At 42.8% G+C, this 27,126-nt stretch overlaps 1 protein-coding gene across 2 annotated transcripts; it reads right to left on the bottom strand.

The window, feature by feature from the left end:
• On the bottom strand, positions 1–27,126 carry LOC136587490 (BPI fold-containing family C protein-like). Of its 2 annotated transcripts, XM_066586088.1 has the most exons (16): positions 27,005–27,126; positions 20,094–20,215; positions 19,121–19,232; positions 17,230–17,358; positions 16,995–17,150; positions 15,714–15,777; positions 13,541–13,601; positions 12,812–12,903; positions 8,941–9,120; positions 8,761–8,808; positions 7,251–7,412; positions 7,083–7,168; positions 4,841–4,883; positions 2,602–2,665; positions 2,441–2,508; positions 1–2,034 (listed from the first exon to the last, which is right to left on the bottom strand). In XM_066586088.1, the coding sequence occupies exons 2-16, from the start codon at positions 20,200–20,202 to the stop codon at positions 2,002–2,004; spliced, it is 1,407 nt and encodes a 468-aa protein (XP_066442185.1). In that variant the 5' UTR covers positions 20,203–20,215; positions 27,005–27,126; the 3' UTR covers positions 1–2,001. The 2 variants fall into 2 exon arrangements, with proteins under 2 accessions (XP_066442185.1, XP_066442186.1); XM_066586089.1 differs by lacking the exon at positions 7,251–7,412.

Raw genomic sequence — 27,126 nt, 5'->3', positions numbered from 1 at the left:
GAATAACTCTGGTCTTTAATACCAAAAACAATAACAATACTGAATGAATATAAAACACAACTGTAAAGAATAAATTAACATTTAACAGGTTTTTGGACATTTAGCATACAGTGCTTTGACATAGGACTGCAGGGACATCATCATAAGCAGTACGTATCACTGTGTTATCTGTGCTTTGACATAGGACTGCAGTATTTATTTGCAAACGTTTCTTTACTGTACTGTACTCATCTGTACAGTACTTACATTTTGCAGTACAGTGGGGATTCAGGAGGCAGGCAGCGTTCAGCCGGCACTTTGGGGATTCAGCTGCTGTACTGTGTCAGGAGGCAGGCAGACACAGCAACATTCAGCCGGCACTGTGCACTGTGGAGAGGGGGAGTAGTAGGCGCGCGCTGATGCAGGAGAAGCAGGAAGTGAGCGGCATCAGCTGCGCCGGCTCACTGAGCGGCAGTCGGGGTCATGGAGCGGTCGGCGCCCTTATCTGAGGAATGCAGCTTTATTTAAGGGACTGCCACTGCCCTGACACATCGACTTGAGTTGAAAACAGTGTTACTTAAGAGCAATGCTACTCAAGGGTTTACTGTATATCGATTCAGGCCTGTTAAAGCAATAAAAGCAGGAGTACTTACCTGTCGTCTTCCCCCGCAATCTAGCACTGCAGCCCCCTGGTCCTCCTGGAATTTGATTTGGAACAGCTACCACCTGAATGCTGTAGCCAATCACAGGCTGTAGTGGTCATGTGCCAGTCTCCTGCCATCACAGCTCAGATGCTGGAGAATGGCACTTGACCCCTGCGGCCTCAAATTGACTGCAGCAGTCAGGAGGAAGACATTCCAAAGCAATGACCGTGAGGGCAACGGGAGCTGCAGCGCTTCATCATCGTTGCAGAGGATGGGTAGGTACAGCTTTTATTGTTTAACAGGCTTGGATCCATTTTTTTTTTTAATTCTCTCACACTCAGACAACCCCTTTAAATGAATTACCATGAGATCATTCAGCAAACAACTACAGGGTACTGTGTAACAGCCTGACTCTGGAAACAGCTCCACTCTGAAAAGGGGTGGACTGCAATACCAGACACTGCCCATAGGCAATAGAGGCGCTGTTTCTGAGAAATAAAAAAGCAGATCCTTTTTCTAATATCTCTATTTTCCTGGACTTAATATCCACATAAACCACCACCTTCATTCAGTGAAGGTAGCGGTTATACGCAGCTGTCAGACATCTCTGGGCTCACTTATTCTAGGGAAGTGGACAGATAAAATTGAATACATTTCATCTATCCAACCGTAATTATATTTTCTGTTGTAATGATGTAAGTAGCAAACTAACCCTGAGAAATGGTTCTGAGGTATATAAATGTAAAAAAAATGCTATATATACACCATACATCATACTGTGCAAAAGTTTTAGGCAGGTGTGGAAAAAATGCTGAAAAGTAAGAATACTGATAAGCTCTAAATTTCTTCTGCAGCAGGACAACAACCCCAAACATCCAGCCAATGTCATACAGAACTATCTTCAGTGTACAAGAAGAACAAGGAGTCCTGGAAGTGATAATGTGGCCCCACGATTACATGAAGAGACAGAAGGATTTGAACGAGCTTACGTCCACAGAAGATCTGCGGTTAGTTCTCACGATGTTTGGAACAACCTCCATGCTGAGTTCCTTCAAAATCTGTGTGCAAGTGTACCTAGAAGAATTGGTGATGTTTTGAAGATAAAGGGTCATCACACCAAATATTGACGGGAATTACATTTCTCTTTTGTTCATTCACTTTGGTAATTGACACTTCACTTCTATTGTTGAAAGCAGTCTTACTTTGCAGCATTTTTTTCACACCCGCCTAAAACGTTTGCACAGTATTGTATATGATGCGTATAGTTTGATGTCCCACAATTCCTGCTTGTATTGCTCAAAAAGTAAGACAGTCCTTGCTGGTAAGATGTGGGAGACGTGCAGTTATACATCCTCAGAAGGCACGTCCTTGTTGAGTTCTACTTCAGATCAGCTGCCCACATCACACAGTCCTGAAACAAAGAAATGATGACCTTAATTACATACAATTACCCCCATGTATAATTGTGTATAAATAAATATAATACGGATATATATATATGTGTATGAGGATATATAAATTAAAAAAATGAAAGAAAACACGCACGGTATGTGTTTTATTTATAGGAAAGCATAGGCTTGTAAACTTTCCTAGACTGTTAAAAAATAGGTGTGCCAAAGACATACCACCTCAGCAAAGGCCAAAAGACTACTATTTTGTCCCCCGTTGAGTCAAATGGGCATATGCCTACATTTACAGAAAGCTCTCCTGGCACATACAAGAAATGTATTCACATAATAAGATGTGGACCGTAAATGACTAAGTAACAAAGGCCAGACGTGAATAAATACTACAGTATACGGGAAGAATCTTCTCACCTGCTCAATACTGACAGAAGCATTTTTTACGAAACTGCTGGGAATTAGATATCCTTCTCGTATTTGTTCTGCAAAGTAAAATATAATAATACATGAATGGACTTGGTAGGTAGAGGAGGATCAGAATTGGTGTTAGTAGAGTTGTGGAAAGTGTTGCTTACCATTAAAAAATGGCATTACCACCTGGTGTAAGAGCCGCTCGACTCCATCCTTTGTCACAATCCCCTGGGGAGATGAGAACTGGGGTTACTATTACAGAATTCTGAACACTTCAGGAAAGATCTATTAATTGTTCCAGTGACTCTATTCTTGGAATCAATGTTCATTCCTTTTGTGAGGACATCTAATGATCATTGCTACAATGCAAGTAATGGGGGCCCCTATGAATGCCTGATGCTATGGAATGGAGAGTAGTTTCTGGAATTTCTATAATGGCCCTGTAATTGTGAACAGAAGCATCGGATGGTAAGACTTTATCAAAAACAATGGTGTCCCCTTATCTTAGTACTCAAAGTATTACTATGTGTAATGCATGCAACTATGCCTGATGAAGAACTCTGGGATCACAGACTCTCTGGGAAAGCTGGAAGGAGCAGATCAGACATGTATGCTGCTCTCTCCATTGTAGTCTATGTGAAGGCATAAATAGAATCTCTTGTACCCCGATGCAAGATCTGTAACAGAGCCGCTTACCTGCCATGTGCTATTTATAATACTGGTGTCTTTGTGTGATGGAAGGGCCTCTAAGGCTCCAGGGCCTGGTAGCGACAGTAAGTGCTCGATGAATGGCAGTGACTGAACCAATCACAGCCATTCTTCGAGCACTGGCTGTGATTGGCTTAGTGTCAGCCAATCACAGTCAGCGCTTCCAGCAGCTGGGGATTTTTCAATCCCCTGCCAGAAGATGAAGAAGATCAGTGCTGGGACCTGGCGAGAAGCTGTGGCGGCGCCCCGGACAGCGCGGAATAGGTGCAGCGATGCGATATCGCAGCGATTTTTCTCGCAGCGATGTGGTGTCGCCCGTGTGAAGGAGGCCTAAAGAAATGCTCATATAAAATAAATGGTTTGGCAGATGTTGATCCAAATTTAGATGCAAGTTGTTGGGAAAAGGGGAAACCTGTTAGGCCATGTCACCAACATGATGGCCATCTCAAATGCTGCCCGAATGACAGACAGGACAATTATGCACAATGCCTCCATGTAAGTGTTATTTTGAATGTTAAGGTGTTTCAAAATAAACACACTTTGAAGTTTGCCAGTTTGACTTCTCCCCGCCCACAGCATGTGGATTGACAGCTCTCTCCCTGTACACAAGCTGGAAGAGGAGATATTGGTCAGTACGCTGCAGATAGAGAGAGCCCAGTTCGGCCCGCCTCTTTAACTCAAGAGCCCCGTTCCCGAGTCAAACTTGGGGGGGCATTGTGCATAATTGGTCCCGGGTTCATGCTGCCCATAGTTTGGGCAGCATGAACCTGGCAGATAGACTGTGTTCACTTAGTAGTAAAAGGAACCTAACGCCGGGCTCACACAACCAAATGATTACCATGTATTATGCGGGCTATGTAAGCCCGTGTGATATGCGATAACTCGCAGGCAATCAATTACATTGCTGTACGCAGTTCTGCTCACATTAGCATGTCGGAATTGCGTAATATGCGACTGCAAAAGCGAATGCAGCGTTTTGTTCTCTATTGTCACGTATGCAATATAATAGCGTATGGTTAGCGGGTATATGCGACAGCGCAGGAAATATAAACAAAATATCAAAAAACCCAAACAGGTGTGCTACGCATGAGTCATGCACAGTACAATTTCACTGCCATACGCAGGGTCACAGCCGGCTCCACAGCTATAAAATGCCGTGGGACCCCCGCAACGGTTTACGCTTACGGTCGTGTAATCCCTGCCTAAGGCCACCCTCATCCATCTGTTTTTTACCGCATTTTGAACGCCGAGGTAATCGCGGTGCAAGGCTCCCATTGATTTTAATAGAGCCCCGCAGACCTGGGCTGTCTGCTATATTTTACAGTGATTAACGTACCTCATCACCCACCACAATGATGGGGTGCGTTAAAAATCGCTGTCGGAGGCAGCAACCTGCATCCGAAAATGGCAGTAAAATTGCAGAAAAACGCCGCATTTGAAATCGCTGAGTTTTGCCGGCGGCATGCGTGAGAGTGGCCTAACGTGTCTTAGGATTAATGTTTACCTTCATAATTACTATAAGATAAGAAGCTAAAAGAACATCTTAGACACGTGTGTATCATCATCATGAGGAGTGATGATTGTAGCAATTACTATACATGACTCAGCTGCTGAAAGACACTGATAATGAGTCATATGGTAACATAGGTGGAGCCTTAGTCAGCTATTGATAAGACTGATGGGTATGTCTCCTACCGTTTGTCCTGCAGTGGTAGGTTGACTCCCGTCTATTTGCAAGCTGTAGGAAGGAAAATTATCACTTTAGTATATAATTAGATGACACAAAACTATGTAAAGAAATTAACACAAGAGAATGCAAGGAGACTGCAAGAGGATCTGGATAAGTTGGGGTTTGGGCAGAAAAGTGAGGTTTAACACTGATAAATGTAGGGTCATGCACATGGGCAGGGAAATACATGTCACCAGTACATACTAAATGGGAAACCACTGGGAAACACCGAGATGGAAAAGGACTTGGGGATTTTAGTTCACTGTAAGCTTAACTGGAGCAACCAGTGTCAGGCAGCTGCAGCCAAGGCAAATAGGATCATGGGGTGCATCAAAAGAACATTGTTCTTCTTTACAAGTTACTGGTCAGACCACACATGGAATATTGTGGACAGTTTTGGGCACCGGTACTCAAGAAGGACAAATCAGAGCTTGAGCGAGTACAAAGGCGGGCAACTAAAGTAATAAATAGAATGGGCGGAATACAATACCCAGAGGTTATCAAATTAGGGATTATTTAGCTTAGAAAAAAGACGGCTGAGGGGTGACCTGATAACTATGTATAAATATATCAGGGGACAACACAGAGATCTCTCCCATCATCTATTTATCCCCAGGACTGTAACTGTAATAAGGGGGTGCCCTCAATGTCTAGAGGAAAGAAGGTTTCTACACCAACGTAGAAGGGGGTTCTTTACTGTAAGAGCAGTGAGATTATGGAACTCTCTGCCTGAGGAAGTGGTGATTGGGGACTCGATAAAGTTGAAGAGGGGCCTGAAGGTCTTTCTTGAGCGATACAATATTATATGTTGTAATCATTAATAACTTCAGAAGGGTCGGTCATCCGGGGATTATTCTAAATGTCAGATTGTTTTTTTTCTCCTTCCTCTGGATCAATATTATGGGGTAATAGGCTGAACTGGATGGATATGTCTTTTTTCAGCCTTAAATACTATGTTTTACGGGTTAAATAGAATGAAAGCAGTAATTGGTCCAAACAGCAAAAAGCAGGAACTGGATGCAGAAAATCTGCAGTGTTTTACAATATACGCAATCTGGGCGAGATTTCAAGAGATCTCATCCACACGCTGTGGAAAACATCCAGTGCCTAAATTGACCTGTGTTGCAAATTTGAAAACTGCACCATGTCAACTTACGGTGCAGATTTTTGCCACAGAATTCACGCTTTTAAATGTGGAGTGAAATTTGTTGCAAATCTGCTGCAGAGAATACATCACAAGGGGACATGCCGGTATGTGCACTGGCGGCTCTCTGTGGTCTGATGGGCTGGTATGGTTGTAAGATCTGGAGCTCTTGATCAGGCCTCCGGCATCACAATCGCATAGCAGGATGCCCCTGGTCACCCTCTTACATGCCGTGAACATTATTGATCATGGTATTAAAGGGGTTAAACAGCCGCGACTAGAGGTTTCTCTGCTCCCGGCTGTTGTTAGACAGCTGGGCTCAGGTCTTCCCAATATGGGACTTTTTGATGCTGGCCTTAGACTAAGCCGCTGCAAAAACGCAGTTGACTAGCCTAATGACCCCTTGTTAACACATGTTCCGCTGGTCTCTAATGGGTTAAAGGGGTTGTCCCGCGGCAGCAAGTGGGTCTATACACTTCTGTATGGCCATATTAATGCACTTTGTAATGTACATTGTGCATTAATTATGAGCCATACAGAAGTTATAAAAAGTTTTATACTTACCTGCTCCGTTGCTGGCGTCCTCGTTCCCATGGAGCCGACTAATTTTCGCCCTCCGATGGCCAAATTAGCCGCGCTTGCGCAGTCCGGGTCTTCTGCTCTCTTCAATGGAGCCGCTCGTGCAGAATGCCGGCTCCGTGTAGCTCCGCCCCGTCACGTGCCGATTCCAGCCAATCAGGAGGCTGAAATCGGCAATGGACCGCACAGAAGAGCTGCGGTCCACGGAGAAAGAGGATCTCGGCGGCCATCTTCACCGGTAAGTATAGAAGTCACCGGAGCGTGGGGATTAAGGTAAGCGCTCCGGTAAGCTTTCTTTAGGTCCCTGCATCGGGGTTGTCTCGCGCCGAACGGGGGGGGGTTTAAAAAAAAAAAAACCTGTTTCGGCGCGGGACAACCCCTTTAATGGAACAGGGCACACCAATGGAAGAGAACTGAACAATGAATAATAATAATAATAATCTTTATTTGTATAGCGCCAACTTATTCCGCAGCGCTGAAGTTACCTTATCAAGCTCATAGAACCCGTGAGATTCAAACCCTCTGCTTCTATGGCTTCCGACAAGGACATAGTAGCTTGGAAGTCGGCCATCTATACAAGAAGCACACGGCTGTTACAGGCGGACAGGTTTGCTTCATATGGTACAGTATCTAGTAGAACTGCAGGAACTTACTATATCAACACTGCAGATGCTGGCCTTAGAAGGATAAACATATGTTCGTATGGTCGCACCATACTGGACGGTTATATTATTTGGCTGAAGGAGCACCCGCGGCGGTCTTGTAGGATACATTTGGATTTTCACTGGTGCAGGGTTTGGGAACCGTTGAGATATCTAGAAAACAGCAGTAGTAAATGTCTATGGGACGCAGACTGATCCTAACATCAGACTTCATCTCTTCCATCGTTATCAGTTTTATTGAGGTCAATAGCTGACAATTTGCAAAAACATCCAGCCTTATGATTCTGCGTATAGGCATTGTCAGCGATCGCATGCCTCATCAGTGACATTAGTAGTGACTATGCACCATGGCATGAATGCTGTACTAGTTTGTAAGGTCGTTAGTCACTAATCACTATAGTCATGCATTAGGTAGTCGGCTAGTACTATATGGCAGCCTGACAGCTGTCTAGCACATTCGCCTGCAGGACACCATACAGCGGATGTAAAGGCACAGCATGGCGATGGCTTGTATATACTGCCAGACTGATTCTGTAGCTGTATACGTATATAGAGGGCACCATATTCACATACAGTAACTCACCAATTCTATGTATTTAAACAGCTTTACCTTTACAAGTTACTGTATATATTGCACACCTATGGCTGGGGTTGCACAGCAAACTAAGGCCTTATGCACACGAGTGTATACATCGGGCAAAAACTGTGACCATCGGAGGCATTGGATGCAAATGTACTTATTCAGGTGAGCGATTTTGAAACGCGTAAAAAATAAGAAGTCATTCCGAGGATTTCTGCCGACCGAGGGGTTTCCACGCTGCAGCGTATATTTTTGCGAATATGTCGCAGCTGCCTGTGAAAATGAACGATAAAACGCTTATTTAGATCAAGACTGTCTCCATGTGGTTTTTGGCCGCGACGCGGACAGTGTGAAGGCGCATACAGTCATGTGAAAGAGGCCTAAGGGCCTAGTGGGTAAACACTAGCGTTTTTTTTTACATTGCGATATCACCGCTTTTTCTTCAATGGGACTTTCTAATGTTAAAATCACATCGCACAAAAATCGCAAGTCTGTGCTTTTACGATTTTTTTTTTTTTGCGATGCTAACATTGGAAAGTCCCATGGAACAGGGCGCGATCACATCTTTTCACGTGCATGACTGTACATTATTCTACTGCCGGTTTCAAACTGGCTCAGCAGACTAAATAGTCCCTTGTATTAGGAACTAATATCAAAAAATTGCACAGTTACACGCGTGATTTTGTGCAGGCGGAATGCGCATTTGCGTACCCCCATAGACTTCTGGTGAGCCTTAGGTGCACAAAGGCGTTCAAAAATAGAGCAGGTAATGTATTTTCTGCTGTGGATATTGCATTTTCGCCCTGTGTGAACACACCCTAAGCAAGAGCGAGCTGATCGCAACTTTACCTTCCTGCAAATACGTAGGGAGCAGTAAATACCTGCTATATACTAATCCATACATTGATGTAATACACTCACCTCTGGCATGTACGCAGCCAAATCGGCAGTTGTTAACTTTTTGGAGTCCTTCAAAAGATGATAATTGCATTAGTAACAGATTAGAAGACTGCATTAGTACTTTGAGATGAGCCGATTCTCATGCAGCCTGTTTAGACCGTATGCAGTATGTGCACTACTGTCCGGGTCATCCATACTTACCACCGTATGGGATATCTCAAGATTCAAAAGCCCCGTAGAGTAGCAAACGGAACAGAGGGAATCCAGTGAAGCCTGGGATACTCCAGTATAAAGCATGGCGCCATCGTGGACTGGGAGTGTCATGGGCGATGGAGAGAAAGCAGTCTCACTATGTGATTCATTATGTGTACGGAAAAGGCCCTGTGGGGAGGAGACAGTCTCATGTTAGGGAAGCTCATGTCATACCGGCAACTGATACTGAGAAATACCACCGGCGTTCATATGATGTATCGGCCAAGTGATGCCGCTTCCACATCACATAACCCTTGGTGGCGCTCTGTGGCAGTTGTTGGGTACAGCAGCGTCCAGCAGGTGAGAGCTGCGCTGCACAGGCTGAAATCAGCTGGGCATCTGCAGTTGATTTAAAGGTCAAAATCATTGGTGTGGATTTTTGTAGAATTTTTTTAATGCTGATTTTGCTGCGAAATTTTTGGCAAGGGTAGAATCTGCCGCATTTCCGCTAGGTGTGAACGTACCCTTTTTAGAACTTCCACATTTCTGATTGCCTATCTACTAGAGATGAGCGAATCTACTCGTTTCAAGTAATTACTCGATCGAGCACCGCGATTTTCGAGTACTTCCGTACTCGGGTGAAAAGATTCGGGGGGCGGGGGAAGGCGTGGCGGAGCGGGGGGTAGCAGCGGGGAACAGGGGGGAGCCCTCTCTCTCCCTCTCCCCACCACTCCCCGCTGCAACCCCCCACTCACCCACGGCGCCTCCCGAATCTTTTCGTCCGAGTACGGAAGTACTCGAAAATCGCGGCGCTCGGGCGAAAAAGGGGCGTGGCCGAGTAGGCTCGCTCATCTCTACTATCTACTAAAACAGAGCTAAACAACAAAAAATTATACCGGAGAGTAAAGGGAGGTGTGAATGTAGCCCAAGGTTAATTATTTGTATAATCACCTCTCTGATGTGTCTATTTGGTGTGGATTTTGGGCACATAGTACGTAGTAAAAAGAACCCAAATGTGCGCGTGAAAATAGCACATATTGACTTAATTACACTTAATTGCCCCTTGCAGCAAAAGGGAGCATGCTTGCGTTTGCCAAAAATACAGTAAAACACACACACAAGCATGCGCAAAAATGCGATGCCCATCATGCAAATATGCACAGAGATGCACTTAAGCCCATGTGATACCAGTCTTTCAGTTGAAGGGATGAAGTCCGCTGCAGATCTGCAATGTTGCGGAATTTGGCCTGATTTACACGAGCGTTTTATCGCAACTCTTATGCCGCAATAAAATGTCGGCCGGAAATCGCTACCACGTGAAGCATTAGATATCAATGCATCCATTTACATGCGTGATTTTCAAGCGCATCACAAAATCGTGCCATAAAAACGTAAAATCACTGACCGTTTTCCGTCGCCTATTTTTCTCGAAGCGTCTAAAAATAGATCATGGCTGATTAACTGTGCCGTCCACACCCCCCTCACCCCCCCCAGCCAGTGGCTCAGGAGCCACGTGTGGCATGTGACCCCATGACTCGTGACTCACCATAGGATTTCTGAATTATGGTTTTCTACACTGGCAAATGACATTATTGCAGTCGTGCTAATTACTGAACAGTGGACGTGTAAATAGTGAACTACTAGTGTCAAATTTATACTGAAATATTTACTAGCAAGTGTTTCAAATTTGTGATTTCTTATTTGTCCATATTTAATATACCTATCATAGGCGTACCCTATGCCATATACAAGAGCACACACATCCCAGCCGGCCGCATGATGCTTTGGCAGAGAGCTGAGTAGGGTGATGTCATCACCCTGCTGCTAATAGAGACACAGTGTACGGCGGCCCCTGCCCTGCTGCTCTCCTCACACAGAGAAGTGGTCTGGGGTATCTATCTAGCTATCTGTATCTAAGTATCTATCTCATATCTATATATCTATCTGTGTCTATCTATCTCTCTCTCTCATATCTAGCTATCTCTCTCATCTCTCTCTCATATCTATATATCTCTCTCATCTCTCTCTCATATCTATATCTCTCTCTCATCTCTCTATCTCATCTCTCTATCTCATCTATCTATCTCATCTGTCTATCTCATCTGTCTATCTCATCTATCTATCTCATCTCTCTATCTCATCTATCTATCTCATCTATCTCATCTCTCTCTCATCTCTCTCTCTCATCTATGTATCTCATCTCTCTCTCTCATCTATCTCATCTATCTATCTCATCTCTCTCATCTATCTATCTCATCTCTCTCTCTCTCATCTATCTATCTCATCTCTCTCTCATCTCTCTCTCTCTCATCTCTCTCTCTCATCTATCTATCTCATCTATCTATCTCATCTCTCTCTCTCATCTATCTATCTCATCTCTCTCTCATCTGTCTATCTCATCTCTCTCTCTCTCATCTCTCTCTCTCATCTATCTATCTCATCTCTCTCTCTCTCAGCTATCTATCTATCTCATCTCTCTCTCATCTATCTATCGCATCTCTCTCTCTCTCATCTATCTATCTCATCTCTTTCTCTCTCTCTCATCTATCTATCTCTCTCTCTCTCATCTATCTATCTCATCTCTCTCTCTCTCATCTATCTATCTATCTCATCTCTCTCTCTCTCATCTATCTATCTCATCTCTCTCTCTCTCATCTATCTATCTCATCTCTCTCTCTCATCTATCTATCTCATCTCTCTCTCTCATCTTTCTCTCTCATCTTTCTCTCTCATCTCTCTCTCATCTCTCTATCCCATCTATCTATCTCATCTCTCTATCTCATCTCTCTATCTCATCTCTCTATCTCATCTCTCTATCTCATCTCTCTATCTCATCTCTATCTCATCTCTCTATCTCATCTCTCTCTCATCTATCTCATCTCTCTCTCTCACCTATCTATCTCATCTCTCTCTCTCATCTCTCTCTCTCATCTCTCTCTCTCATCTCTCTCTCTCATCTCTCTCTCTCATCTCTCTCTCTCTCTAATCTATCTACCTAATCTATCTACCTAATCTATCTACCTAATCTATCTCTGGTATAAGTTATACATCTCCCTGCCTATACTGTATATAACTGCACACATTAGGCTGAATGTAGACAGCCAGGTCATATTCCAACTGTGAGATCCTCACAGCGGGATGTGCCCCTGTGCCCCTGCAGTGTCCTCTCGCGGCCTATGCGAGGCTCACTCTGAAATAGGACATGCCGCGATTTCCACCCCGCCAGTGGAATATCACAGTTTTCAATGCATGTCCTATGGGCTGTATTTGCTGCGGGATATAGAGCTCCGGATCCCACCATGCAAATACACCCATGTGAATTAGGCCTTGCACATAATTAAAAAAATTATTATTCTTTGAATACCGCATGCCGTTTTTTTAAAATATGTTCTTCTTAATTGTGGTTAAAAAGTTTAACAAAAAGCATGAACATGCCCTAAGGCCACTCTCACACATGTTAGGATAATACAGCTCAAAATTGTGGCATTTTTTACTGCAATTTTGAACACATGGTACAGAGTTTGACAGTGGAATGCACCCCATCATTGTGTTGGGGGAAGGGGACTTGTTATTTGTATAGCGCCAACTTATTCCGCAGCAGGTAATTTTCTTTCTTAACCCCCACCAAGCTGATTACTTATTTTACCGACCTCAGAATGCTGAGTCAACCTTGAGCCGGCTACCTGAACCATGCTGGGATTGAACCTGCAAACTTCAGGTTGTGAGTGAAAGTGTAGACTGCATTTCTGCTGTACCACACAAGGACCACCTGGTACAAAAGGTTGGATTATATTGAGGGGGGAATTGTACGACATGAAGTGAAGAATTAGGATGTCTAAGGCTTTGCAGTATTTATTTCAAACTTTGAAGAATTTCCTACCTTTAATCCTATGTTGGCGTACTGCTTAGAAATTTCTGGATGACCAACAAGAGATAGATCAAGCTCTATTAAATGATGTATTGAAGAATTGACTGAAAGAAATAATGAAATAGTACAAATCTATCAATTAAGGAACATTTAATAAATTATTAAAATAATACAAAGTTCAGGAATAGACAGTGGGGGCGCAGAGGAAAAATGCCGGAATATTCCAAGATATCACTAGGGCATCTAAAGAGGTTGCATCAGTCACAACTTGGGGTGCCTATAGTCCTATAGTCTGCCTAAAAAAAGCAGATACTAATCACATCATATTGTGCACCCCTTATTGCAGCGCAAGGGCCCTTTGGTTATTAAACCTTACTGTCAAATAATACCAGCACCCCGAAAGCTGCCAGCCAGGGGCGTAACTATAGAGCATGCAGGGGATGCCGTTGCACCCGGGCCCAGGAGCCTTAGGGGGCACATAAGGCCTCTCTTCTCCATATAGGGAACCCAGTACTATGAGTAAAGCACTATAGTTGGGGGCCCTGTTACAAGTTTTGCATTGGGGCCCAGAAGCTTCAAGTTACGCCTCTTCTGCCAGCTGTCACCAGCTACTAATGCAACCATAATGGTCATTAGTACTCAACGCAGATTACATGTGGACATAATCCTGGCAAATGACACTTTTTGGAACATTACTGTAATACAGTATCTGGCATTTTGGAGAGCATGTCTTGTACTCACATCTTAAATGACTTATCCACTGATCCAATTTCGTAACTTGATTTCCTATAGATGAACACAACTACAATAGAGATAATAGCAATGATTACATTATTTAATCTTTTATAATCCACATAGTAATGCATTTCTATAGCATATAGATTAGGCTCTGTACACATCTTGTTTCTTCCTTCTGTCACAGGTTGGGAGTATTCTCTGCCTAATACCTCTGATGAACGCCTCTGCCGTAGGCCAAAATATAAGCATACAGTGGCAATTGTTAACTATTGACTTGTGGCTAGACTGCATGAGATAACAGAGGAGCCCGCTTAGTTTCAACACAGTAGGCTTGTATACAATCACTGTAGAGTGGTGCAGTGTGGTCCAGTGGGTTTAGAGGGAGAAGCCAGGAGATCCAGACCGCCTGAGGAGTGCTGCACAAGTAGACCCAAGTGTTGTCACTATGAAAGTGAAGCACGTGGATGGTACGTGTTGGTTCGGTGATGACAGACTAGTTTTAGCAAAATTAAACTTTACTAAACACATAAGCCATTTAAATTCTATCACTCCATTGTAGGGTTTGTATATTTTAATGTTGCATTATAACACTCTGCATCAATATGTTTCTTATTGGAGTAGTTTGTTTGCAACATCCAGTACCACACATTGGCCATGGCAACATCACTTCTCGGCAAGGTGGCAGCAGCAAGGCATGTGTAACTTAGACCTTTCCCATATATGCCCAATCTATACCAAAGTTTGGCAACTCTCTTCAAAATGATTCAGACGAAGCGCTGGGGTCCTGAGTTTAAATTCCACTCTGACTTCCATCCCATTGATGCTCTACCAATCAGCACGCCTACTCAGGCCTTCATCTTATAGATGATCCTCCAAGCCAATCACAGGACTACTTGACACTACATGTGGACCACAAACATTTGGCTTCTTAGGTCTAAACCACACCCTTTTATCAGCTCCTCACTGACCCTCCTATCAATATTGTGGCATGACACATGCTGACATCAGCATCAGACTCTTCCTTGTCTAACGCTGATGTGGGTACCTCCTCCTGTAAACTGATAGCCAAGAAGCAATCCTTTGTGCTGCCCGCTATTGTGACATGGCATGGTGGCACCATTGAGTATTGAGGCCAACTGGTCCAGCAACCCAGGACCCAAAGGTGCACAATTAACATATAAGATGTGCACACAGTATAATTTACACATATACATTAGGGGTCATTTATTAAACAACATATACTTGTTTTCCATAGAAAGGTCGTAAATTTTGATGAAATGCCATACTAACTTTAAAATTTGTAACTTTTGAAAAGTGGTGAGAAAAGTGGGCAGAGTTAGGTGATAGGGGTGGGGCCACTGTTGGTCCAATAGGCTTACTAAAATTTACATCATAAATTGGTTTAAATTAATTGGGGTGCAACTCGACTGGGGTGGACCTGTTGAAGTGTCACACATTCCTTGGTCCCAGTCAAGGACCATTCACAAAATTATGCCACTACTGAAAAACAATAAGCAACTGTTGCTCAACTGCAAACGGTCATGAAGTCAACCCCTTATTAGAGAGAATCAAGTTGATCGCTTCAGGTCCAGCTTCTTCCCCATCGTCAATCAGCAGTTACAGCTGGGCAAAGCTATGACCAACCATACATTGTCCTTGCAGTTACCTCTTCAGGTCTTTCAGATGACCGCTTGTCCATGCAGACATGTTGGGTCCATCAGAACAAAAGCCATTCTTAATAGAGCATTAGGATTGGAGTTATCCTGATTGAGCAACCCCTTTAATAATAACTAGAGATGAGCGAACCTACTCGTTTCGAGTAATTACTCGATTGAGCACCGCGATTTTCGAGTACTTCCGTACTCGGGTGAAAAGATCCGGGGGGCGGGGGGAGGCGTGGCGGAGCGGGGGGTAGCAGCGGGGAACAGGGGGGGGCCCTCTCTCTCTTTCCCCGCTGCAACCCCCTACTCACCCACGGCGCCCCCCGAATCTTTTCGCCCGAGTACGGAAGTACTTGAAAATCGCGGCGCTCGGGCGAAAAAGGGGCGTGGCCGAGTACGCTCGCTCATCTCTAATAATAACCTCATAATGATGTGTCTATATGACTATTGTACCCATAGCTAACTTTTTAGCCGTGTTCATACAAATTAAAGTATAGAGCCGCTTTATTTCTCACCTGCTGGTTAACATTTTGTCGTACAACCTTTTGAACGGGTTCTTTCATGTTGTCAACGATAAAGCTAGAAAAGATAGAAAAATATTTTTAGAATTACTGATTATTAATAAATGCTGATACTTTTATATATTCTTTGAGTGAGGATTTGTTATGGGTTGCAAAAGTCTGTTTTGGGGTCTGAAATTTCGGGTAGTGTATGGTTTGGGGTCTGTGTCTTGGGGGTCTGGTATAGCGGGTGTGTTAGTTCAGGGGATCCAGTTTGATATCTGTATTTGTGTAGGGGTCTGTATTCAATTTGCGGTGTGATGAAGAAGATGGTATGTATTACCTGGGATTTAAATGATGATGCTTGAGGGCATATCCTATAAAAATGAATGGGGAACAAGGCCAAAAAATTGCTTTGTATGTCCCCTTTCAGAATCTTCTGATATCCATTATCAAAAGTTGCCCAGTATGCTTTCGGGTATGTTCACAGGGTATGTGTGATATGGATCCACATCATGCAATTTGTTTTCTTGTATTGCCATAGTCAGAGACACATAACTTATGTCACAAAAAAGAGTTGTTTGAGTGCTCGTTTTTGTGACATACGTTGACGTGTTCACTGATACCATTTTGCAGTGCATGTGACTTTTTGATCTTTTTTTATTACGTGTTTTGGGAGCTAAGGTGTACCAAAATCTGCACCTCTGACATTGTGTTTATTTTCATTTTCACATGCTGTTGACCGTGCAATATAAATGATATGCCATGGCAACCATCGGCACCCCGTGACTGAATTGCGTAAGTGCTGATGGCGCCTCTAGATGCCGCCATTTGTTTATAGACAGTGGCGTCTAAAGGGTTAAATCACCGAGATTGGCGCTAAACCCCAGCAATTGTAGTGGGACCGCAGATGTAAATTACAACCACAATCATGTTCCGATTGCTGTGGGCTCAGTGCAGTACATGTACTGTGGGATGTGAGGAACTATTAGCCCACTGTACCGTACATGTGCAGCGCGTGTCAGGAAGGTGTTAATTATGGTTTTCCAATATAAAAAAATGTTGGTTTGTAGATTTTTCGGACAAGTTATCCAGAAAAAAAAAAAAATTATATTAGCAACTCTGCCTGCAGCTAAGACCGGATCCCAACTGGAGGGTTTAAAGGGTAGAAAAAAAAAACAGGGGACCCCTAGGTGCTGCCCTCCGGAAAGCTAAATCAGTCAGTGGCCCTGTGGGTCTGCACCCAACGTGTAACATAAGTAAAAATAAAACAAATGTCCATGTTATTTCCATTACCTGATTCCACCGATCATTTGGACATCAACATTTTCAACACCAGATTGGCAGGAATGCAGGTAGAAAAATGGTAAACCTGGATCGATTCGCTGAACCCCCAGCACCAGGGAGATTGATAACCCACTTAAGGTCAGCACACTTGATCCACTATCTTTGCTGAAATTGAACGACAAATTCATTAATTTTCATTGTTTTTAAACTCTAGGGGTCATTTTGCAGCCATCAAGATGCTCACAGTAGCCAGCTGTCTAGTTTCCAGTCACAGTTGATTGTAGCAACGTTATTTTCCACTGTTATTTGCATTCCAGTCTCAGGGGTCCATTGTGAAAGAATAGTTCCATGTTGAAAGTTTACTATGCGTACCCTTAATGAATAAACACAAGGAAGCAAGAAGGTTAATTGCACAGGTTGTTGTTATCTTCACCAGCTTTGATGAAGTTATTGCTAAATCTTCTTCTTTATTAGTTGACAGTGTTAGCGTTAAAGAAAAGTTGGCCAAACTGGACAACTTTATAGCATTTATCCGGCTACTCCCTGAGAAATCATGTGTCACGGCTCTCCGACCCTAGCTATGGAACGGGAATGGGGTGACATCACAGCATTAGTCCCGGTCCACATGATCTGCTCATCAGCCATACTCCTTTTCATACTGGTGCTGAACACCAACAGGAACACTTCTCTACAGCTTTTTAGGCAGATTGGTTGGCAAGGGGTGGATCTCCCCAGCTAGCCTATCACCATTAGTCTGTGTGCATTTATTCCAGCCCCTCCTCTCAGAGGGCGCTAGTTATTCTTTCAGTCTGCTTTGTTCATGCTGTCTGGTCTGATTACTGGTTTGGTTTGACTGCTGTCTGATGACTCTTAGTCTGTAGGTGTTTTGTGTCTCATTAGACCAGCTTCATACGAGCGCAAGTGCAATTGCGCATGCCTTAGTGCAACTTTTTTGCGCTATGGGCAAGGATTTTTAGTGTGCATGTCAGCGTATTTTAATGCACTTTTTCTGCCTGTAGGGTATGTTCATTTGGCATGGGACACAAAAACGCACCAAATGTCTAATTCATCTAATGAGCCCCAGATGTGTTCTTAATCCAGCGCAATTACACAGTGTTCTCCTTGCATATTGCATGTGCATTTGCACCCCCCCCCCCCATAAACTTCCATGGGGACTTTTAGTACATAAATATGCAGAAAAATAGAGCATATCCCATTTTTTTGTGCACTCAAAATATGGAAATGTGTATGCATCCATTAACATCAATGGGCTTTATTCTTTGCACAAATTTTGCGCACGCAAATACGCCCATGTGAGGAAGGCCTTAAGATAAATCTGTTATTTACTTATTTGCTGAAGTGTTGCAATATAATTTTCCCTGTACGTTGGCGGAATTATATTGTGTGTCATGTTTGGCATTGTTCCCTGTTTCCATCTATTGAAAGTCAAGGTCACAAATGTGCAGCTACAGTGATCTCAAATAGCACAACACATTTAATGGGTGGCCTAGGGAAAGCTGACTATCTTACTCTCCCTCTTCAGTGTACATCCTTGGGAAGAATGGTGCAATAAAGCTCTTAGGGCCCATTTACACTGAAAGATGATCGCTCAAAAATCGCTCAAACGACAGTTTGAGTGACAGTTTTGAGTGATCATCTTTGCATAACTCTAAGAAGCTAATTGGCTACTATATAGTTAATGCAGGCGGAGCCGGATACATCTCAGAGAACAATGCAGCTGTTTTGCATATGCAAACAGCTACATTGTTCTCCAGGCTTTCAGCTGGTGTCCCTCTGAGAACTGCTAGTGGGATACCAGCTGAGAGAATCTTATCAGCGCTGCCGGCTGAGATATCAGCCTGGACCGCTGATAAGAGTCATCACTCATTTCTAGAAAACTAGAAATGAGCGATGAACGAACAGTGCACGAACAGTGCACGATGGGCAGGCATTTAGATGCAACAGTTATCGCTCAAAAGACGACTTTAGAGTGAATTTTGAGCGATAATCATTGTGTCTAAATGGGCCTAAGTCATGGTAAACCATCTATGGCAGATACTTGTATAATACAAACACATTAATGCTATTTATTGTATATCCTGTACATAGTGAACTTCACAACTATGTTTACTCACTCTGTGAACGCATATGCCACGTCCGTAAGTGCAATCTTTTCGGTTCCGGTCACATCTGGTAGTTGGTATGCAGTGTCATTTGACATCATATTATTTAGTAGATATTCTACTCCTTTCGAATAAAGACAGATAAATTATACTTTATTTTGGCAGAAAGGCTCACAGTGTGGTGGAAAGTTCTAGAGAAGAACTCTGCGAAAGTGCAGTTACAAAATAAAAGTGGCACACTTTATCGGTATTTATTGTAAACATAGATAGATGCCCTAGCATCATTTTCGGGGATGCTGGAATCTAAGCCCTAGTTACAGTTACAAAAAAAATAAAAATGCATTGGGTGTTGAAAAGGACATTAAAAACGCAATTGCTACATTTTTACAGCGCTTTTCCAGGTCATCAAAATCACTTGCCCAGCAGGCTCAGTCCAAGTCCTTCCTGCTGCTTTCCAGAGCCTAGACATGGTTCCCGAAGTCCTTCGCCTCACACACAGGACCGCTTCCTAGTTATGGGATTCATAATTCTCACTTCCACAAAGCGATTGGTCCTTCGAGCGCTGCGCTGATTGGCTTAGCTGCGGCTGAGCCAATCAATACAGCACTCGAAGAAACAATCACAACTATTGCTTCGTGGAGGCGGCGTTTATGAATTGGCTGCGCTGCGGGTGAGTGTGGTGGCATACCATTGCATACCAGGCACAGAGCCTTACAATTCCTAATGGTGGTGTCTGGTATAGCGGCTTAATCCCATTCACTCTCAGGCCATGAGATGAATGAATGTGACATCACTAGCCTATGAAGAGCTTGTGATGATCACCCGAGCACTGTAGTCTCCTAAACAGCTGATTGGCAGGGAACTTAGCAGCAGAGCCTGACCATCAAATATTGATGACTTATTCTAAATATATGTCAGCAATATCATTGTCCTCGAAAACTCCTTCAAGTAACTGATAACTAAATACACCCAGTTTACTACTTACCTTTTTTTAGTCCATGTTCTGTGATTTGAATGTTGACCCCAGGATTGTCTCCATAGCAAATGGTATATAAGGTTAATAGAAAGAAAGTGATTTTGGGAACCATCATCATTGTTCTTCAGTATCTGGCAATTGAAAAACATCACAATTACATAGAGATACAATAAGGACTTATTTGTATAGCGCCAATTTATTGCGCAGCGCTTTCAGGTAATTTGTTTTTATTACCCCCCAGCAAGCTGGGTACTCATTTTACTGACCACTGAGTCAACCTTGAGCCAGCTACCTGAACCAGGTAAATCAGATAAATGCGGGTTGACCAGGGGTCAGCCCCAGCTTTATTAAACATTCATAACTTTATTTTTAAATATATCTCTACTAGAGATGAGCGAGTATACTCGCTAAGGCACATTACTCGAGCAAGTAGGGCCTTAGCTGAGTAGCTCCCCGTTCGTCTCTGAAGATTCGGGGGCCGGTGGCGGGCGGATGAGAGCGGGGAGGAACGGAGGGGAGATCTCTCTCTCCCTCTCTCCCCCCCCCCCCGCTCCCCGCCGCAACTCACCTGTTACCTGCGCCGGCCCCCGAATCTTTAGAGACAAGCGGGGAGATACTCGGCTAAGGCACTACTCGCTCGGGTAATGTGCCTTATCGAGTATACTCGCTCATCTCTAATCTCTGCCTTTTAAATCAGGGCTTCAAAGATTTACCAAGTGCAAACGGTAGAAGGAGGGACCTAAATTGCTGCACCGTGATTGGGCAAGTAGGTCCTGCCTCCCAAAACAACAAAAAAATGGGATAAAATCATACCAACTAAACTCATTAGACATCAAAGGGAGGAAGGGAGGTGGAAAGTTCCAACTGTGGAAAGGGACACCTCTTTGCTAGCACCTTCTTAAATAAGCTCAGCCACTGGCGTACCATCTGTGGTCGCAGGGGTCACAATGGCGACTCGGCCCCTGAACTGAGGGGGCCTAGAGGCTGCCCTCCGTCGTATACAAATGCACATGGAGTGCATTACAGGCTGCGTCAGAGAAGCCGGTAATGCACTGTATGCGCGGCAGAAAAGAAGATGATGGTCTCCTCACACAGAGAAATGGTCCGGAGTATCTATCTATCTATCTATCTATCTATCTATCTATCTATCTATCTATCTATCTATCTGTCTGTCTGTCTGTCTTTCTCATCTGTCTGTCTGTCTGTCTCTCTTATCTGTCTGTCTGTCTCTCTCATCTGTCTGTCTGTCTCTCTCATCTGTCTGTCTGTCTCTCTCATCTGTCTGTCTGTCTCATCTATCTATTTATCTATCTATCTCTCTCATCTATCTCTCTCTCTCTCTCTCATCTATCTATCTATCTGTCTCTCTCATCAATCTGTCTCATCTATCTCTCTCTCTCTCTCTCTCATCTATCTATCTATCTGTCTCTCTCATCAATCTGTCTCTCTCATCAATCTGTCTCTCTCATCAATCTGTCTCATCAATCTGTCTCTCTCAACTATCGATCTGTCTGTCTCTCTCAACTATCGATCTGTCTGTCTCTCTCATCTATCGGTCTGTCTCTCTCAACTATCGATCTGTCTCTCTCATCTATGGGGCTGTCTCTCTCATCTATCGGACTGTCTCTCTCATCTATCGGGCTGTCTCTCTCATCTTTCAGGCTGTCTCTCTCATCTATCGGGCTGTCTGTCTCTCTCATCTATCGGGCTGTCTGTCTCTCTCATCTATCGGGCTGTCTCTCTCATCTATCGATCTGTCTGTCTCTCTCTCATCTATCGGTCTGTCTGACTCTCATCTATCGGTCGGTCTGTCTCTCTCTCATCTATCGGTCTGTCTCTCTCATCTATTGGTCTGTCTCTCTCATCTATCGATCTGTCTGTCTCTCTCTCATCTATCGGTCTGTCTGACTCTCATCTATCGGTCGGTCTGTCTCTCTCTCATCAATCGGTCTGTCTGTCTCTCATCTATCGGTCTGACTCTCTCTCATCTATCGGTCTATTTCTCATCTATCGGTCGGTCTGTCTCTCTCATCTATTGGTCGGTCTCTCTCTCATCTATCGATCTGTCTGTCTCTCTCTCATCTGTCTCTCATCTGTCTCATCTATCTTTCTCATCTATCTCATATCTATCTTTCTCATATCTATCTCATATCTGTCTCATCTATCTATCTCTCTCATCTATCTATCTATCTATCTATCTATCTATCTATCTATCTATCTCATCTATCTATCTATCTATCTATCTATCTATCTATCTGTCTCTCTCTCTCATCTATCTCTCTATCTGTCTCTCTCTCTCATCTATCTATCTGTCTCTCATCTATCTATCTGTCTCTCATCTATCTATCTGTCTCTCTCATCTATCTATCTGTCTCTCTCATCTATCTATCTGTCTCTCTCTCTCATCTATCTATATATGTCTCTCTCTCTCATCTATCTATCGATCTGTCTCTCTCATCTATCGGTCTGTCTGTCTCTCTCTCATCTATCGATCTGTCTGTCTCTCTCTCATCTATCGATCTGTCAGTCTCTCTCTCATCTGTCTCTCTCTCATCTATCTCTCTCTCTCTCATCTCTCTCATCTATCTATCTATCTCTCTCTCACCTATCTATCTGTGTCTCTCTCTCCTATCTGTCTCTCTATCTTTCTCATCTATCTATCTATCTATCTATCTCATCTATCTATCTGTGTCTCTATCTCATCTATCTGTGTCTCTCTCTCTCTCTCTCTCTCTCTCTCATATATCTATCTGTGTCTCTCATATCTATCTATCTCTCTCTCATCTATCTATCTCTCTCATCTATCTATCTGTGTCTCATCTATCTATCTATCTATCTCTCATCTATCTATCTCTCTCATCTATCTATCTGTGTCTCATCTATCTATCTATCTATCTATCCCTCATCTATCTATCTCTCTCATCTATCTATCTGTGTCTCTATCTCATCTATCTGTGTCTCTCTCTCTCTCATATATCTATCTGTGTCTCATCTATCTATCTATCTCTCTCTCTCATCTATCTGTGTCTCATCTATCTATCTATCTCTCTCTCATCTATCTATCTCTCTCATCTATCTATCTATCTATCTATCTATCTATCTATCTATCTATCTATCTATCTCATCTATCTATCTGTGTCTCTATCTAATCTATCTGTGTCTCTATCTCATCTATCTGTGTCTCTCTCTCATCTATCTATCTGTTTCTCTCATCTATCTATCTGTGTCTCTCTCTCATCTATCTGTGTCTCTCTCTCATCTATCTATCTGTTTCTCTCATCTATCTATCTGTGTCTCTCTCTCATCTATCTGTGTCTCTCTCTCATCTATCTATCTGTCTCTCTCTCTCTCATTTATCTATCTGTCTCTCTCTCTCTCTCATCTATCTATCTGTGTCTCTCTCTCCTATCTGTCTCTCTATCTATCTCATCTATCTATCTGTGTCTCTATCTCATCTATCTGTGTCTCTCTCTCTCTCATATATCTATCTGTGTCTCTCATATCTATCTATCTCTCTCTCTCATCTATCTATCTCTCTCATCTATCTATCTGTGTCTCATCTATCTATCTATCTCTCGCTCATCTATCTATCTCTCTCATCTATCTATCTGTGTCTCATCTATCTATCTATCTATCTCTCATCTATCTATCTCATCTATCTATCTGTGTCTCTATCTCATCTATCTGTGTCTCTCTCTCTCTCATATATCTATCTGTGTCTCTCATATCTATCTATCTCTCTCTCATCTATCTATCTCTCTCATCTATCTATCTGTGTCTCATCTATCTATCTATCTCTCGCTCATCTATCTATCTCTCTCATCTATCTATCTGTGTCTCATCTATCTATCTATCTATCTCTCATCTATCTATCTCTCTCATCTATCTATCTGTGTCTCTATCTCATCTATCTGTGTGTCTCTCTCTCTCATATATCTATCTGTGTCTCATCTATCTATCTATCTATCTCTCTCTCTCATCTATCTATCTCTCTCATCTATCTATCTCTCTCTCTCTCATCTATCTATCTCTCTCATCTATCTATCTATCTCATCTATCTATCTGTGTCTCTATCTCATCTATCTGTGTCTCTATCTAATCTATCTGTGTCTCTATCTAATCTATCTGTGTCTCTATCTCATCTATCTGTGTCTCTCTCTCATCTATCTATCTGTTTCTCTCATCTATCTATCTGTGTCTCTCTCTCATCTATCTGTGTCTCTCTCTCATCTATCTATCTGTTTCTCTCATCTATCTATCTGTGTCTCTCTCTCATCTATCTGTGTCTCTCTCTCATCTATCTATCTGTCTCTCTCTCTCTCATTTATCTATCTGTCTCTCTCTCTCTCTCATCTATCTATCTGTCTGTCTCTCTTTCTCATCTATCTGTCTGTCTGTCTCTCTCTCATCTATCTGTCTGTGGGAGGAAGATGCAAGGGCCTAAGTCATTCTGAACAGGTTTGTATATGAACACGTTTAACTGTTTAACTGCTAACCTTTTACTAAAAGAGTAGATATAACAGTATAGTTATATATTTTGGTACTAAAGTTTGTTAAACGTTTGAACCAAAATTAAGAAGAACACAAAAATAAACTGCATGCGGCATTCAAAACTGCATGTGTTTTTGATGCATTTTTTAATTGTGTATAAAGTGTGCAATTATATACAGAATATACAGGGAGATGTATAATGTATACCAGTGATAGATTGAAAGATATGAGACAGACAGACAGAGATGAGACAGACAGACAGTGGCGAGACAGACAGACAGTGGCGAGACAGACAGACAGAGGCGAGACAGACAGACAGAGGCGAGAGAGACAGACAGAGGCGAGAGAGTGTTGTAGTAATGATATTTGTATGCTAATGTATGCCTAAGCTGATATAAGAAACCTACGACAAGATAATAAATGATATATAGCATACAAATATCATTACTACAACACTATCTCTTTATCTGTCTCTCTTATCTATCTCATATCTGTCTCTCTCATCTGTCTGTCTCTCTCATCTCTGTCTGTCTGTCTCTCTCATATCTTTCAAACTATCACTGGTCTAAGTTATACATCTCCCTATATATTCTGTATATAATTGCACATGTTACACACAATTAAAAAATGCATCAAAAACACATGCAGTTTTGAATGCCGCATGCAGTTTTTTTTTATGTGTTCTCTTAATTTTGGTTCAAAGGTTTAACAAAAAACATAAACACACCCTAAGGCCACTCTCAAACATGCGTTCAGAAAACGCAGTTCCTAATTGTGGCATTTTTACCACAATTTCAAGTTGCATTTTTGAATGCTTGGTACAGCATTTGACAGCACTTTTTAATACACCCCATCATTGTGATGGGTGACGTGAGTTAAAAAACATGAAAACACAAAAATAGAACAGACAGCTCTCGAAAATCTTGGGGTTAGGAACACCACGTTAGATCTCAGGTCTGAGTAACCCCATTAGAATCAATGGGAGTGTTGTACCGAGGTTAGTACGGCGCTCGGAGCACCACGCTAATAGCAGTAGAAAGCGGTGTGTGAGAGTGGCCTAAGGGGCTACAAACAAGTTTTCCTGTAGAACAGGATTGAGGCCCGGGGGGGAGGGGGGGCCCAAGCTGAACTTTTGCACCTGGGGCCCTGAGCCTTTAGGTACACCCCTGAGCTCAGCCACTACAAAACCACACTCCACCTTGCCCACATTGGTGGCACGCCACTGCCATCTACAACACCAACCATCTTCTGAAATTGGGCAGTCATAGGCTCAACAGCTGTATGCCTACATTACAAAAAATCAACAAAAGCTTATTGAGATGGGGGGAAAATCTTTACATCTATATTCTGCCCCAACAGAAAAAGTTCTTTATTATGAGGATGGGTTTTCACAGATGTAGTAGATGCCTTTTATCCGTATTTACAAGCCTGAGCATAGTAATAAACATTTACAGGTCAGATCACCACCGCATTTTTTTGCCCCTATCCCCTAATGAAGCTGTGTCACTAGTGATTTCTGCTGGATATGAATATTTTCATAGCTGAGAGGCAGTGTAGTAAAGTCCTTGGTAAGGTCCTTCATGTCAAGTCCCAAGTTCTAGCTCTCAACTGGATCGCTATTATTGGGGCAAAAGGTTCGCTCTCTCCTTTTCATTGCTGCCACCATGTGCTTTCATTACAAGCGGTTGGTAATAAGCAATGACTTTTTAATACACCAATAAAAGTTGCGCTGTAGGTGAATGGAGCTTTGAGTCCAACAATGCTTTTAGCATGTTTTACTATGCGAATTATCTCCAGTAAGTTCCCCCAGGGTCTATTTTGTTGGATCTTCGTACTGACTCCTGACATATATTTGTATCTAGTTAGCAGGTCTGTTACCAGTCTCATTGGGAATTTTTATTTGTCTACTCTTTCTTGATACTGTAACTTATCTATTATGTAACTTCCTTGAACTCTCATAATCACAGGATTTAAAAAGACTCAGTTGATCTACTTTGAGTAGATAAGCTTAGTTTATAAGGTTCAAAGTAGCTAGCAGAGTCTAGAGATGTGAGACTTACCTTTCCCGCTGTTCTCCCACTGTCAGTGCATTGAGCGTCACGCTAAGTAGTCCTACCATTCTAATCTCGACATGAGAGGACTACTAAGTGCCCGCCATGCAGTCCACTCAATGCACTGCAACATGCAGTGGTGGCTTACACACCAGGGGAACAGCAGGGAAGACCAGCATAAACTTGGTCTCCAGACTCATTGGATCAGCTACTTTGAGCCCATAAGCTTAGGTTATAGATGGCAGATTGACTTTAATATTCCATGTGGGATTTGCTTGTCTAGCTATGCCTCTTCCAATGATCTTAACTTGCCTTTGCTTTGCTTTCCTCTAGAAGACAGTGTCAAGCAAACATAAATGTTTAGGGCTGGTTACATACCTGTCAGTGACCCGCAAGAGAATTTAGATGTTCCACACTCCAGTCTCATCTGCTTCTCATTTGTGATGATCTCGGGCAGTAAGCTAATAAAATATTAATGCAATGACTGATCTGGTTCTTCT

Source organism: Eleutherodactylus coqui, chromosome 13, assembly GCF_035609145.1.
Source record: "Eleutherodactylus coqui strain aEleCoq1 chromosome 13, aEleCoq1.hap1, whole genome shotgun sequence".
NCBI classification, from domain to species: domain Eukaryota; kingdom Metazoa; phylum Chordata; class Amphibia; order Anura; family Eleutherodactylidae; genus Eleutherodactylus; species Eleutherodactylus coqui.
This window is presented reverse-complemented; position numbering and strand designations above follow the sequence as displayed.

Bases quoted from the DNA above. Each gene is read 5' to 3' on its own strand.
- LOC136587490 (XM_066586088.1), bottom strand. From the start codon at position 20,202: ATGATGATGGTTCCCAAAATCACTTTCTTTCTATTAACCTTATATACC. The intron at 15,778-16,994 runs GTAATGGAAATA...TATCTTTTCTAG, and splicing joins CAAATGATCGGTGGAATCAG to CTTTATCGTTGACAACATGA. The intron at 7,413-8,760 runs GTGAGTGTATTA...GCTGTTTTCTAG, and splicing joins TGGCTGCGTACATGCCAGAG to ATATCTCAACGGTTCCCAAA.